The sequence below is a fragment of the Mugil cephalus genome, chromosome 6 (genome assembly GCF_022458985.1).
Source record: "Mugil cephalus isolate CIBA_MC_2020 chromosome 6, CIBA_Mcephalus_1.1, whole genome shotgun sequence".
NCBI classification, from domain to species: Eukaryota; Metazoa; Chordata; class Actinopteri; order Mugiliformes; family Mugilidae; genus Mugil; species Mugil cephalus.
Window position 1 is genome coordinate 2,661,854 of NC_061775.1, and position 15,164 is coordinate 2,677,017.

The following is a 15,164-nucleotide window of genomic DNA, read 5'->3' on the forward strand; positions in this document are numbered from 1 at the left end:
TGTGTAATCCATTTGCTTCTTTGGAAACAGCTTGTTCTGTACTTCCGGGTTGGGAAGCGCTGATATCTAAAAGAAGTACAGCGCACGAACTTCCTTCGGTATAAGCGCCGCCATGTTTGTGTACCTACTCCACTTGATATACACGGGTCGCGAGCGCCGTCTCCATGGCAAACACGCACTGGCGAACATCAGGAAAGCGCAGTTTTCCATGCATTTCTTGCACATTTAAGGAGATTCCATTGTCACTCAGTCGCATCGAACTGCAGTGTGTACCTTCGCGGTTCGCGTTATGATTGTGGGAACCATAGCTAAACCAGTTTCTCAGTGGATAATGTACTATCCCTTACCTTAAGGAAAACTCAAGGAGCCCAAACTTAGCTTGACTGGCTAACTGCCTCAGTGTTGATCCCACGGTCGTCTCGCCAACACCATGGGGCTTTCTTGTTGATTATAAGTGTTGTCTCTGCAACCGGACACGTCCCCACCATGGTGGCATCAGTTGAAGAGGTTTCATCGTCCCTTGTACGGGAATATCTGAGTCGAAAGGTGAGTCGGCTAGGTGTGGGACAGGACTGATGAGGGACACAAACCGCTAACGCTGCGAGCTAACTGTCCAGCGGTGGCTTCTGCTCATCTCAGAAAAGTAGCTAACAGCGCTCATATTTTTTATATAGACGAGAAGGTAGACACATGAATACCATGTGAAAGCTTTTGCAGTTGCAATTTGAGTAAGATTATCCAATTTGAGTAAGAGTATTTGAGTATCCCGAGATACATCCTCTGCAGTGTAAATACTGTGGTCCTTTGGTACTGATGCACAGGGGCTGAAGAGAACTATTGCCTGTATGGATGAGGAGCATCCACGCACAGAGGCCAGTATCAACAACAGATCACTGCTGAGGCAGGTGCTCAACATTGAAGATCTCTACAGGAAGAATAAGGTAGGCCAGATGATGGCTGCTGTGTATATGCCCAAGAGAATAAAAAACATAACTGACTTCTCTTTGTCATTATAGGCTCTGAATTCCCCCTTGAAAACATTACTAGAGATTATTGTAAAACATCATATTGAGCGACTTAAGAATACAAAGCCCACCAGCAATGAAAACAATCCTCTGCAGAGCAGCCAAACTATCAGATCTTTAGCCAATTCTTCTCCAGGACAACCAACAGCAATGGATAGCACTGAAACTGAGGAAATCACACCAGCTTTTCTTATTAGCAGTCAGACCAAACTGAGGTATTTCACAAGCTATGATTTTGCTATGTAATGTACCATTTGAACTGTTTTCCAAATTGATTTCCTCCTAATATGAGACTCTCTCTTGCAGGTCTGATACAAAAGGAAGTTGCCCGCCTCAACCTGTATATATGTCACAGTTGCCTGACAAAGACAGACTGTCTAGTCATAATGAAAGACGTTGCTGGGCTTATGACGCTGAAGAAAAAGGCCAGCCGCTGATGGCATCCGTTCACGGCAATGAGAGCTTCATCCAAAAAGAACCAGAAAAAAATACATCCATCACAGAGACCACACAAAGGGTCAGAACTAATCGCATTAGACGGGGCATGATGGCTGCACCGATGCCCCAGGTAAAACTGTGGTACAGGGAGTTTACATCTAAATGAACCCTTGTCAAATGACTGCACACAATGTTTAATAAACCCATCGGTGCCAGGTTAATTTCTCAAATTTAAGCTCTATTGTCTGTGGCGACACTCCTGCGCTATCTTGTAGTAATGTGTTTTATGCTATTGTCAGTCAGTGTATACTGTGTTCATGAGAAAAGTCCATGAGTGGTGCCCTCTTGTGGTTTTCACAACCCTGCAAATCCAGCCATAGGCTGTGTATGAATATCTTGTAGACATCTTTATACAGTCTATGATCGGTATAGTATGGTATGACTTTTCCTGAATACAGAGAAAGGACTGTTGACTGGAGTGGTATGAAAAAGTGTTGGCCCCATTCCCAGTTTCTTCAACTAGGCAACTCCGAAGTTTTCATTTAGCTCTTCACCCATTCAGAGGTGCTGGAATTGCTGGTGTGTTTTTGTCCTGCTCCAGAACCTAAGTTCTCTTCAGCTTGAGCTCACAAACAGATGGCCAGACATTATCTTCGGGATTTTTGGTAGACAGAAGCATTCATTGTTCCATTTATCACAGTACGTCTTCCAGGTCTTGAAGCAGCAAAACAGCCCCAGATAGTTACACCATCACCACCACCAGATTTGACTGTTTCTATGATGTTCTTTTTCTGAAGGGGAGTGTTACTTTTACACCAGATGTAATGGGACACACCTTCCAAAAACTTCAACTTTTGTCTTGTGAATCCAGAGTATTTTCCCAAATGTGAGGCCTGCAGTTTTTTGAATGTTGTTGTGGGGTGTTTTGTGACCTCTTGGATGAGAGGTCGCTGAGCTCTTGGGGATGATTTTGGTCAGCTGGCCACTCTTAGGAAGGTTCACCACTGTTCTGTGTTTTCACCATTTGTGGATAATGGCTCTCGCTGTGGTTCACTGGAGTCCCAAAGCTTTAGAAATGGCTTTATAATCTTTTCCAGATTGATACATCTTAGTGACTTTCTTTCTCTCCTGAATTTCTCTGGATCACAGCATGATCTCTAGATTTTGAGGATCTCTTGGTCTACTTTACTTTGTCAGGCAAATGATTTCTTGATTGAGAACAGGTGTGGGAAATCAGGCCTGGTGTGGCTAGAGAAATTGAACACAGGTGCGATAAACCACAGTTACTGTATGTTTTAACAGGTGGAACAATCACTTTTTTTCACACAGGACCATGTAGGTTTGATTTTTTTTTCTCTTAATAATAAAAGTCTTCATGTCTTCATGTTTATGTAACTACTCTTTCTGCCAGAAGGGGACGACCAAAGTTCTGCACTCCATTTTATCATACTCATATTCATCATATTCATACCATTTACTGATGTTTTTACCCTTTAGGAATCCAACACAAAAAGACAGAGTCGGAGGGTTGAAGGGTCCCCGCGACTGTTCAGTAAAGAAGAAGAAAGCAGTCATTCTGGAGATGAACCTTTAGTGCCTGGCCTACATAAACAAAGCTTTAAAAGTAGCCTAACTCAAATCATCCCAGCTGACTGCAGCAGATCGAAACAAAAATGTCTGAGTGCACCAGAGAGAATACAAAGTGAGAACAGCTTTGACAAAGTGGGACATAACATCCTGAAGACAAGAGAGTAAATAGCTTTAAGTTGTTACATCCCACATAATCATTGACAACTTAATAGTTTTATAGTATTGACAATGTTGTTAATGAATGTATGTACATTGTGTCCTTTCTTCTCAGAGTTAAGAGTCAGCTACATGTGGCCGAATTGGATGTGTCTGAGATGGTGTTAGGTAAGTGCTGTCTACAAGGCGCTTCATCCATCATCTGACATTTGTTGCCCTTGATTTGTCAAAGTTGATGACACTTAATATATTTCCAGATGACATTGATGAAGATGATGATCTACCACAAATCTCCAGAGTATCCCTCCGGAGAAATCTTGCAGATCATGTATACACAAGCCGCCCATTGGACCAACACACTGTCATGGTATGTGATTTACGGCAGTGTTTCTTTATAACTGCTGGCTACAGTTTACTGTGGTTTCCTTTGATTTTCAGTTTGTTTTCTGTTTGTGTTTTCCACCAGGAATTGAAATCTGTTCTTCTTGGTTCCAGCCTAAATTGTTTCAGTGTTGAGTGGAGGAATCAGGGTTTCGCATTCTCAGAAACACATGACCTCAGATATGGAATTGTACAGAGAAAGGTCCTTTTAACCTGCCCTGACCTAAGCTGAAACATTTATTTATCTGTGTTTGATTGCATTTTGGCATTCAGAATTTTATATCAGTTTTTTGTGTGTTTCTTAGGGTGGTCCTTGTGGAGTTCTGGCATCAGTCCAAGCCTTTGTTCTAAGGAAATTGCTGTTTGAAAACACTGAAAGCAAGCATAACACTAGCCTTCAGTAAGTTGTCTTTCCCTTAAGAGCTATAATACAAACTTTTGTGTGCCCTTTTCCAATCACTCGAATGTCTTTTACACCCATTACTTCACATCAAGGATTCATTTGTAGCAACCATCCAGCACTGACCTGCATTTTGGTATTATTTGTATTGCAGTAGCATCAGTATGAAGTTAAGACCTTCCAACACTACCAGAAGAAAGTGTCTTGTTTTAGCCATGGCTGAAATCTTGTGGAGGGCTGGCGAGGAGAAGCAAGCCACAGTTGCCATGTAAGATCACACCTAGATCCACCACATCCAGATGTTTTACACAGAACCTCTCTATTGATGTTTATGATTTGATCTTGATTAGATGTCCAAGGTCAGGGTAGTGCAGTATGTCAGTTTCATATCACCGCTATCCTGATATGTACCCGCAGCTGTCAAACCCGTTTATCTCATGTGAGAAGTCATTTCACCCCAACTGGACATTACAAATCTCAAGGAGTGCTTGAAAAGGTATTGACAGTTCCATATGTATACATATGCTAACATGGATCGATTAAAGCCACTCTCAAGTCAGTCAAAAGATATTCACTTTGATTCATCAGTTGTTTTCTGACCTTTCTGATCCTTTTCTCTAGTTGACATGTTTCACTGTGGACAACATGAAGGATCTGCAGCAGCTTCTGGAGGAGCATATTGAGCAAGTAAAAGACTCAGCAACTATTTTCTCTGGTTCGTTGTTGTCAAAATGTAGAAGGGCCTGCTATCTTTTATTGTTCTAATCTCTGTTTTTGTCCCCGCAGTTTGAAACTGGGACGTTAGGATGTGTGCTGCTGACCGTATCAGCTGTTCTCTCTAGATCAATTGAAAAGTATATGAATCCTCTTTAACATAATTCCTAAACATACAGTATTATGTAGAAAGTGTCTTTAGTTGTTTGGCTTTTTTCTTTCTCTAGAGTAAGAGAAGACATGGATGTGCCCACCACCACGCTGATTGGAGCCCATGGCTACTGCACACAGGTTTGACATAAACCTAAGCTCTTGGTATTCTGCTCGTTTGTTATAGAGAATCACAATTAATTGAAGTGAAGAAGGTAGAGGAACTGGTCTTGATGAAGTTTGATTTAGGTTCCAGATTCCTTAACTTTGCAATGGAGCAGGATTTTCTAGAGAGCTGGGACGCCATGTGATTGCCAACAGTGTCTTTCCAGGCTTCAAGTTACAGTATGTGCTTGTGGCTTATCCATAGCGTGAGGATTCTGAGGAACTACTGACGGCTCTGTGCATGTTTTAGACATGATGATGCCCAGAGCCTCCTTTAAATGGCCAAGAGATCGCTTACAGACATGCTAGAATAGCTGCATAGCTATACTTACTGCTAGCTAGCTGTCAAACCTCTTTAGAGTGTGGATTGGTCTGATAGTTTGAACTAACCACAGAAAAGATGGCAATAGACCGAAACTATTTCTTTGAAAATTTTTGCCCTTTCTGAACTATTTCCAATTCCAGTTTATCACTTGATTCTGTGTAACATGTCATTTGCATCTCTGTATTGCTTTTGCCACTGCTTTCAGATAGATTCAGGTTTCAGTTTAGCTATGTCTACCCACTGCATATAACTGCCACAGCAGGAAATATACATGTTTTTTTGATGGTACAACAATAGAATGTAACACATGCTGTCAAAATGACTTCATTTTTAATGCTGAAGACACAAAATATATTCCAGTGCTAACAATGTGTTCTTGTGTTGACCAGGAACTGGTAAACTTGTTGCTTTGCGGCAGAGCAGTCTCTAACGTCTTTGACAATGATATGGAGTTGGACTCTGGCCATAGCAACATGACTCTACTCAAGGGGATTAAAGACCACTGTGATGTTGGCCTGCTCTCCTTGTTCGAACATTATAACATCTGTAAGGTGAGTTGCATTGTTGGCTGACTGACTCTCCGGTCATCGTACCACCATCAGACCCTATACTAGTGAGATTCAAGTGGAAACACAACATCTCATTCTTCACTTTAATGGCAAACATCTGGGCTGCTCATGGCACATAGCATGGCGAATAATGCTCTTGAGACTATTGTGGGATTTATATAATAGTCAACAACACACTGCCCTGGTAATGTTTTCTTTCCACACATGACAAAAGGATATGCTTAAGAAAAGGTGAAAGCAGGAGCAAAAATTAGTTTACTAGTTTACTTTACTTAAAATGATGATCAGTTTCCAGTTGGAAGGCTATCAAACACTCACCAGGAAATGGCGATTAATGGCAGATTTGGCTCTGCTAATGTTTAAAATTACTGAGGCCTCAAGGTTTAATTTCATTTGAATAAATCCCAGATTCAGTTTAGCATCATTTGTCAAACATGCAAAAAAATAAAATAAAAATGATTTGGCATTGGCTGGATAAAACTCAAGTCCAGGGATGCTAGTACCTTCAATCTTATATAAACCTTAATGGCAAAAAAAAAAAGAGTGTAAACCAGTTTGTATTTCACTCTTCTCCTACTGTGCTAGTAGTGCACAGATTATTGTTTCCCCATATCTTTAGTGAGGAATCATCCCAGAAGGACTTTCATATGGAAAACATATGGACATGTCACAGTGTAAAAGAAAGGTGGCTGAAGTACTCGTAGCCGCTTTAAAGGTTCATGAAATAATTCTACTTAACATACTTATAGACTGCTATACTTGCTTTTGTTCTCTTTTCTTCTAAGGTAGGAGCCTACCTGAAGACACCCCATTACCCCATCTGGGTGGTGTGCAGTGAAAGCCACTTCAGCGTACTGTTCAGCCTGCAGATGGAGCTGTTGACCAGTGAGGACAAAGATCTGGAGTTTGACCTCTACTACTATGATGGACTGGCCAATCAGCAGGAGGAGATCCGCCTCACTGTCTGTATGTTTGGGCTGCAAATTCTCAATCATCATTTTTAATTTCAGCATTTCCAACATAAGGACAATGTTTTCTGTGACTCTTGATATAATCTAATAGTGGTCTATATCTGAATATGAGACAATCACTATAAATATGAACTGCTTTGCTTTTTTTGTGGCACATATTATATGCAGCCTGCACTATCTGTGGTATTTGCTTGCCTAATCTATAAATGTTAATTATCTATATTTTTAGCTGTTGGCTCACTGGCTGTGTCAGGATGTCAGGATGTTGATGCTGATCTCATTCCTCCACTGGAACTTTGTATCCGAACAAGGTAAGGAGCTTTTTCAGATAAAAACCTAATCAAACACACACAGCAATAAATGTTTATTGCTGGTAATCAAATTCCTCACTTACACTGAAGACTAATTTTGTAACGTCTTCTAAAATGTGGGCCACTTACTTAATAGTATTTGTACTTTTTTTTATACTTTTGTATTTTATTCTTTTTTGTTCTGATTCTGTTATCTACTGTTCTGTTGCCTCTGCTGCTGAAACACTGTAAATTTCCCCACTGTGGGGAAGGATTATTTTGTTGACAAAGTATCACATGACTAGGTCAGTCCTAAATGGTGTTCTTTTTTGTTGTTTCTTCAGGTGGAAAAATGCAGTTGTCAACTGGAATGACACAGAGCCCATTCTCTGAATGATCACATGGTGATTTTAATCCTATCCCATTTAAGCCTATGTCATGAAATTTCCATCACATTAAGTTCTCACATATGATATTATTACTTTTCTTTTCCATTTTAGATGCAGCTGAGAATATTTAAAAGGTGTAAAGCATTTGTCCCACACTGGGATATGGAATGTCATATCAGCTACTGAAACCTAATGCCCTAAAATATAATTGTTATTGAGAATGCCATATGCTTGTTTGCTGAAAGGTAACATTTTAAGCTTTTCTCAAAATATATGTGAAGATGAATAGTTTGGGATGTAAATTTATACTTCATATGTTGGTGACATATAAGTTGGTTCAAGACTAAGTATTCACCGCAGAGGCCTTTTAATCTCTACATGTGCTTTTAACATACACATAACAAAGATTGCTGTCCAAAATTTTACACAGGATGAATAGATTTTCTTGAATTCTTAAATCCTTTTCACACCATAAAAATGACACTGGCTTGACACTGAACGCTGTGTTTGTCAAAGAGGGACATGAGCAAAGGTGGAAATCTTCTGTGTGCTTGTGATTGTCTTAAATTGCTTAAAATTGCCTTGACTAACTCACATTTGACACACCTCTCATCTGATCAGATAATAAAATTATTCAACACCCTAAATGTCTATGCACTCTGGTTTTATACGCATGCACTAAATAGAGGCAGTTCTGGCACTGTTGTGACTCATCAGCGAATGGACATGGTTCTTCTGAGGATGTCCTGTGGATCTGCCAACAGAATTTTGTTAGTGGGGGCCTTTGGGTCCTATGAGTTAGGCCTCTGTGGATCATTCCACAGTACTTAGTTGTTCCTAAACTGTTTTTGTGTGTGTGTCTGTGTCATGCTGCATCTTGCTAGGGATGGCTGCTGCCATCAAGGAGTGTCATTGCTACAGGGTGGGTGTGCCTGGTCTGGTCTAGGTGGGTGGTACATGTGGTTCAAGTAACATCAACATGAATTCCAGGTCCAAAAGTTTCCGAGCAGAACATTTAATTGTTACAAGATGGTCAATGTTATTTACTTTTCTTGTCAGTGGTTTTAATGTTGTGACTGAGTATGTGTATATGCTGGTTGTTAGATACTACAAGTTTATTTCCAAAAACTACAATGTTCATTTTACCTCTGTTCCACAAGGTGGTGTAAGTGCATGTAGCTGGAAGTTGTTTGATGATGTATGCCGTGTGTCTTTTAAAGTTATTTCAGTGTAAGTCATTTATTGATGAGGATGTTGTTTATGTGTTAAGCTAATATTAAGTTTAATGGTTGAGAAGAAACGAGTGGAACCTTGTTTCCTGTGTGGCTCCAGTTAACCTTAAATCAAATACAAATTGGTCCTTCGAGCCAGATACTGATCCACACACCACACAGTGACAGTAGCCAGTCTACATCCAGACAATATAAGGCCTACTGATGAGCCCCCTAAACCTGAGCTCACTGAAATTGGTGCAGATGGATCCCATGGTGAAACAGAAGCAACTCGGCTTTATGTGGAAGATGAGGCCACCCCCAAATGTCTCAACATCACCTGAGCAATCTGTAACCACCTATCAAACAGAGTCTAGCCTTTCACCTAAACCCCTATTATGTACTTCTCACAAAGAGGATCAGATCTCTTTGCTATCACTATCTTGCCAAGTCATCTCAAAGCCACCTGTCCATGACTCTGGAACTAGACCTAAAAGGAAAACACAGCCCCCTGATTCCTATGGTATTTCTATGCCACAGCAAATGCTGTGCACACAGTCCCATGGCTCCTGCAGTTCTCATAGTAAGAGGACTCATACTAAAACAACATTTAGTGTCCCTACTAGATCTCACAATACCAGGCATTGTAGCAGCAGCCACGCGACATGTTTGAGTGACCAAAAGTCAGCATACTTGGCACAAAGAAGCAGAGAGATGAGCTGGAGGGGCTGCAGACACAAAGATAAGAGGAAGAGGAACTGGATGAACAATGCAAACTGATAAGAAAGCCAAAGCTACTCAGCAGTGGTAGGAAGAGACACATAAAGAAAGACAGAATTGTTAGACAGGTTGAGATAATATACCCACCTCTTCATTTTATGATCTGCCTCCACCCAGAATATTCACTCCTGCCCCCTCAAGAAGTACGCATGCTGACAATCAGCCTCTCACAGAAACTCTCAGAGTTTCCCCTATTCCCTCAACTTGGCCCTCCCAGGGTTCCCCAAACCTTGCCTATTCTGCAACCAATGGAGCAAGACTTAGCTCTAAGTTCTAAATGAACACCGGCCCTCTAGACCTGTCTCACCGGTCTACCTGTCACAGTCGGAAATGGATGCCACATCAAGAGGAGCACACAACAGCCAAGAGAATGTACAAATTAAGTGCAGGCCTTACTATCAGTGCTTTGTAGGAGCTACTACTCAATTTTCCACTCACTCTGTTCAGTCTCGCACATTGCACCCTGCAGCTATTGCTCAAGCTACAATGCTGTCCATGACCACTGTGTTGCCCAGTCTTCCAGTCACCATGCCTCTGTCAGTGTATCACAAACCTCCCTTCCTGTTCACCATGCAATTGTACCTTCAATTACTACCCAAGCTCCTGGTTACACTGCATCTATGTCTGGACCTAGACAGCTCACTAGTAGACTGCCACCAATTCAAGTTCCCAGCAACCACAGTCTCCAATTCAATCCCCCAATAGTATGGATCTATTAATAGCCTCTGCATATGGGATACCATGATCTTACCATGATTCTCCTTGAGAATCACCCACATATTACTGAACAGTATAAACATCAGATCCTCTGGATCATCAGCAACACCCTGGTGCTAACAAACTGGCCAGATCCAGCATGCATGATGCAAGACCATATTCCACAGCACTTGAAGAGAAATATGGTCAGCCAAGGCTCCTTGTTCAGAGCAAAAATGGAGCAATATTGAATTCCCCCATTATTTGTGTAAGTGATGTACGGGCCTTGGATTATTTATCCCTTTCCATCCATGCTTTGGATGTGTGGTAATGTTGCTGCTCCTAGAGGGCTCAAATGCCTCTGAAATAAGGTGAGGCTCTCATGTTGACAGACTACTTGGCAAACTCCCTGTGCATTACCGGTGAGACCACAAGTTCTAAATGAACACCGGCCCTCTAGACCTGTCTCACCGGTCTACCTGTCACAGTCGGAAATGGATGCCACATCAAGAGGAGCACACAACAGCCAAGAGAATGTACAAATTAAGTGCAGGCCTTACTGTCCTTACTGTAATGTTAGAGACCATTTTCTTAGTTCATGCCCAGAATTCAAAAAACTCTCCAAAAATAACATTCTGAAATGGATTGAAGAGGAGGAGAGATGCAGTAAATTGGACATATGTTGATTCAAACAGTAATCCAGCTGACTTTCCTTGAGCTTCCTCGGCCAAACAGATGGAATCAAAGCCCCCATTCCTTCTGCTGAATCGTAACTGTTGGCCAGCCAATCCAGGTGTGTCTGTTGAACCAGATACTGTTGAGGAACTCAGAAAATCAATGTTCTGTGGTACAGTGATGTCTGATACAAGCCTCCCTGATCTAAATGAGTACAGCAGCTGGGATGATTTGATGGATGGAATGAAGAAGGTGCTGTGGGGTGGCACAAGATCACTTGGCCCAATGTTATGCTAACTGAGCTGCTAGACACCATGACTGCAGATACATTCTTGATGGCCTTCCGAAGATTTGTCTCATGTAGCGGCAAACCTTTGGAACTGTGGGACTGATTTCAAAGCAGGAGAGGCATTACTGCGAAGTGCATTCCAAGCTATGACCCCAGAATTAAAGCAGCAAATGGCTTGTGCATAAGACAACTTCCAATCCAGTCCTCCATCAGCCCTACATTTCAGTGAAAGCTGGGAATGAAAGATCCTAATAATAAAAATGACCCTCCATGTTGTAGACTAACAGGAAACCAACCAATAACTGAAACAGTCCTACACAAAATTCTGATTTAAGAAGGGGCCATTCTGAATTTGAAACCCCTAGCATACATTTCCTGTTCCTCAGTTACGCCAAATATGTTATTGATGGCGGTCTGATTCCTCTCTTCAAGCAATCTACTATTCCAGTGAACTCCTCGGCAAGAGAAGATGGTGTCATAGTCAAATTTTGAGTGATCAAATCTGGTCAAGCTGACGAGGAGAACTGGGATTCAGGTCAGGTTGTGATGTTTGTTGTCCCCCAGTTTCCCCGGGAATCCTGGCCTATCAGAAGGTTAACTGAAACCTACCCTGGAATTCAAGGTCGAAAAATACATATGCCCTGTCTGCACAAATCTGGGGGAAGCTGTTAGAAACTACATTTATTTCCAAAAACTGCAACGTTTGTTTTACCTGTGCTCTACAATGTGGTGTAAGTGTAGACAATCTACCTGTTAATCATTGCGTCCCCTATAAATACAGACCTGGATGGACTAGACTTCCTCTCTTTGTCCCCAAACACATGTAGCTGGAAGTTATTTGGTGATGTTATGTATGCCACGTGTTATTGCAGTGTAAGTCAAGTTTCATTTATTGATGAGGACCATCAATAATAAGTTGAATGGTTAACAATTTGATTTAACTTGTTTATTATTAAGTTAATCTAAAGTTTTCCTAGATATTATTTGAATTATCTACATTTAACATAATGTATTATGATGGGAAAGCTGCATTTCTTTGGACATGATATTGTAAGAAACGAGTGCAACTGTGTTTCCTCTGTGGTCTGTGTAGCTCCAGAATCTTAAATCCAGTACACTGTTGACACAGTACAATTGCTTGTGTAACTCATGTAGCTCAAGCAGCCTGCTTAAAGTATTTTATACACATACACACTATCAGTCAAAAGTTTGGACACACATTCTCATTTACTTGAATGACAAGGTGTGTCTAAACTTTTGAATGGTTGTGTGTGCGTGTACTTGTTCCAACGTATAAATCCCATGTTACTATAAATGGTTGCACAGACGTACTGCTGAGGTTTTTATTTTAACTCGATTGCCAAATGAACATTTATATAATTATTACACACTTTTCCAAATAAAGAGAACAAACTCGGAGCTAATTATGAATTAACTGTTAACTGTGTCGCATGTTGGGCTTGGAAAAACAACAGATTCGGCTGAAGGATGCCTTGCAGTTATCAGCTCGTTCAGTCTTAACCGTGGCAGGCGTCAGAGCACACACAGTGTGGGGCATGCAGAGGGGGTGGCAGGGAGACGGTGCCAACACCTCCAGCACATGGGATCAAAGAAACCACAGCTGGCGTGCAGACAGAGTCGCTACAGCTCCCTTCTTGTCCAATTGTATCATGCAGCATGGACCAGAGTGCATGTTACATGTGGGAAGTGCGGTGAAGGGGTCAACACATATGTAGACTATCTTGGCACCGGCCACGGTGGAACAATCTAAGCAGCTTTCTTTGTTTAATCTGTCAAAGGCATTTATGTTTGCAATATTCCCATTTTGGCGTGATGAAAACTCTGGGGAAAAGCTCCCTTCATCCTTCAGCTGTCATATCCCTAATGGAGGCTGTAATTTGTGAATACAGTATATTATTGGTGACTCATGTAGGGTTTTGTGCATTCTAGAAAAGACATAGGAAGAGAGATGAATTAATCATGAGAAGAATCAAGGAAGCTTCTACAACAATTTTACAGCCATCGAGGCCACTGTGATCACTATAAATAAGATGGTTTCTTTAATTAAGCCGTAGGGTCTAAGAAATTGGATTAAAGTGTTTACTTTTGCCACAGAATTCTTCTGAAGAATGGTTGAGGGGGTTTGATATATATATGTCATAAGGAACCATGTTTAGGTTTTAGCTTGAAATGCGGTGAGTGCCAAGGGGCTAAGCAAATTACAAATGTGTGATTTCAAAGCCAATTAAAAACAGGAACAAGAACGATCCATTCACACGCTGAACTGCTATCAGTTCAGAACTGGGATTTCATTAAAAGGCCCAAAGTCTGTGTGGCTGAACATTACCGTGTTTCTCCTCTCTGCGCCTGAGCTTTGGTGGAGCGTGGTGGTGCAGTTTGACAGGAAGGAAATGGCATGGCTTTGTTCTCTATTTACTATTTATTACACCAGAATTTCTCAGAGGTACCAGAAGAGGGATTTGGAGCTTGTGCGTAATTGTGTTAGAGCCCTCCCACATGCTGTCCCCAGTGCATCTTCTGTCTCCTCTCCTAATCTGTGCTGTTTGTCTCCAGATAAGTGATATCCTCCTTAGATTAGGATCCGGTGTCCCTGCTCTGCTCATCCGGAGGGGAAGGGATCCCCAGTGCATCCCCATGAGGTGCACATTGTATTTTTAGCTGTCTAATCCTTTTATAGGTTCAGGAGAAAACATCAGCTTTTCCATAATTAATGCAGGCAATCATTAGACAGCATGCCACAGAGAAAGTACTTCATCTGTGTCTTTTTTCTTTTTTTTTTCTTTTTATCTCTTTTGGTTTTACAGGCTTGAGATAATATACAGGAATTTAGAGTCTCATAAATTTCTGAGCTGGACTCCTTCCTGTGGAAGCTGTGATTTGTGGAGGGGTGGACATTGTCCATTTTATAGCCCTGCAGTACAAGGCCTTCTCATATCAAGTTGGAAACATTGCCTGGACTGAGATCACAAACACATAGGATGCAATCTGTACATCATCACCACAACATAGCACGATTTTCTCAATGGAATTTCAGTTCACAACCCTTTGAACTGATTTTTGAAAAGGATCTTACAATATGCCAAACTTTTTTGAATAGATCCAGTGTTACAAGACGTTCCTGTTAAGTCTTCAGAGACATGCTGTCGTGAGAACTGAGCTGTTGTAATCTTTGGCTTAGCGTATGTTTTCTTCAGAACTTTGCCTATCAGCAATCCTGTGTGTGTGTGAATGTACGTGTGTGTGTGTGTTCGTGTGTGCGTCTGCGCAAAAATGCACAATGATCAAGCTTAGTTTTATTAAGGATTAACTCTGATCCTGATTTTAGCGAGTCACTGTGAGGAAATAACAGATTTGCTATTTTTCACTTACCATGTCTTGAAGGAAAACATGCAGGATTTCTCAAGGAGAAAATAAACTATTTTCTTGTCTGGCACAAAGGCAAGTTAAGTTGGACATAATAATTGCTGGGTTTGGATTTCAGCCAGTTAACTTGTGTGTAAATAAGTGGTCTTAAAATTGCTGCACTCTTCATTCATTCGATTTACATTATCTTAAACCACTTGCTTGAAATAGTTTCCCGAACCATTTGTGAAATACAATAAACATATGGACAAAAGATGTTTGTACAAGCACTTATACTGAACATAATACGACTATATAATTGTTATTCCCTGAAAAACAACAAGTGTTTTAAATGCCTTGTACCTGTGATTAGTTTGCTGCATTTATCCGGAGTATATGTGTATCTGTTGACCTTCTATTGCTCAACATCCTCTTGAGTCCAAGGGATCTGACAACCATGATTGAGTGTGTGATTGCCAGAGACAAACACAAACTCTGCCAGAAATTGTGCAATGAACTCCAGTTATGGGGGGAATTCAGCAACGGTAACACCTGCTCCGAGGAGCTGGGTCAGTTCAGTCAGCATC

General features: G+C 41.2%; 1 protein-coding gene across 2 annotated transcripts; it reads left to right on the forward strand.

The window, feature by feature from the left end:
* The first annotated feature begins 18 nt into the window (after nucleotides 1-18).
* On the forward strand, nucleotides 19-8,210 carry mindy4 (MINDY lysine 48 deubiquitinase 4). 2 transcript variants are annotated; one of them, XM_047588385.1, is made up of 18 exons: nucleotides 22-546; nucleotides 822-941; nucleotides 1,017-1,240; nucleotides 1,332-1,593; nucleotides 2,961-3,214; nucleotides 3,325-3,377; nucleotides 3,467-3,576; nucleotides 3,676-3,792; nucleotides 3,896-3,990; nucleotides 4,145-4,258; nucleotides 4,408-4,486; nucleotides 4,612-4,677; nucleotides 4,777-4,844; nucleotides 4,932-4,995; nucleotides 5,734-5,895; nucleotides 6,699-6,879; nucleotides 7,114-7,195; nucleotides 7,519-8,210. In XM_047588385.1, exons 1-18 carry the CDS (start codon nucleotides 487-489, stop codon nucleotides 7,565-7,567), a joined length of 2,160 nt encoding a protein of 719 aa, XP_047444341.1. In that variant the 5' UTR covers nucleotides 22-486; the 3' UTR covers nucleotides 7,568-8,210. The 2 variants fall into 2 exon arrangements, with proteins under 2 accessions (XP_047444342.1, XP_047444341.1); XM_047588386.1 differs by lacking the exons at nucleotides 7,114-7,195; nucleotides 7,519-8,210 and having other exon boundaries at nucleotides 19-546; nucleotides 6,703-6,854.
* Nucleotides 8,211-15,164: the final 6,954 nt, after the last annotated feature.

What these genes read in the sequence shown, in the direction of transcription:
- mindy4 (XM_047588385.1), top strand. Translation starts at nt 487, where the DNA reads ATGGTGGCATCAGTTGAAGAGGTTTCATCGTCCCTTGTACGGGAATAT. An exon ending in TGGACCAACACACTGTCATG is followed by an intron (nt 3,577 to 3,675) that starts GTATGTGATTTA and finishes GTTTTCCACCAG; the next exon opens with GAATTGAAATCTGTTCTTCT. An exon ending in AACATTATAACATCTGTAAG is followed by an intron (nt 5,896 to 6,698) that starts GTGAGTTGCATT and finishes TTTTCTTCTAAG; the next exon opens with GTAGGAGCCTACCTGAAGAC.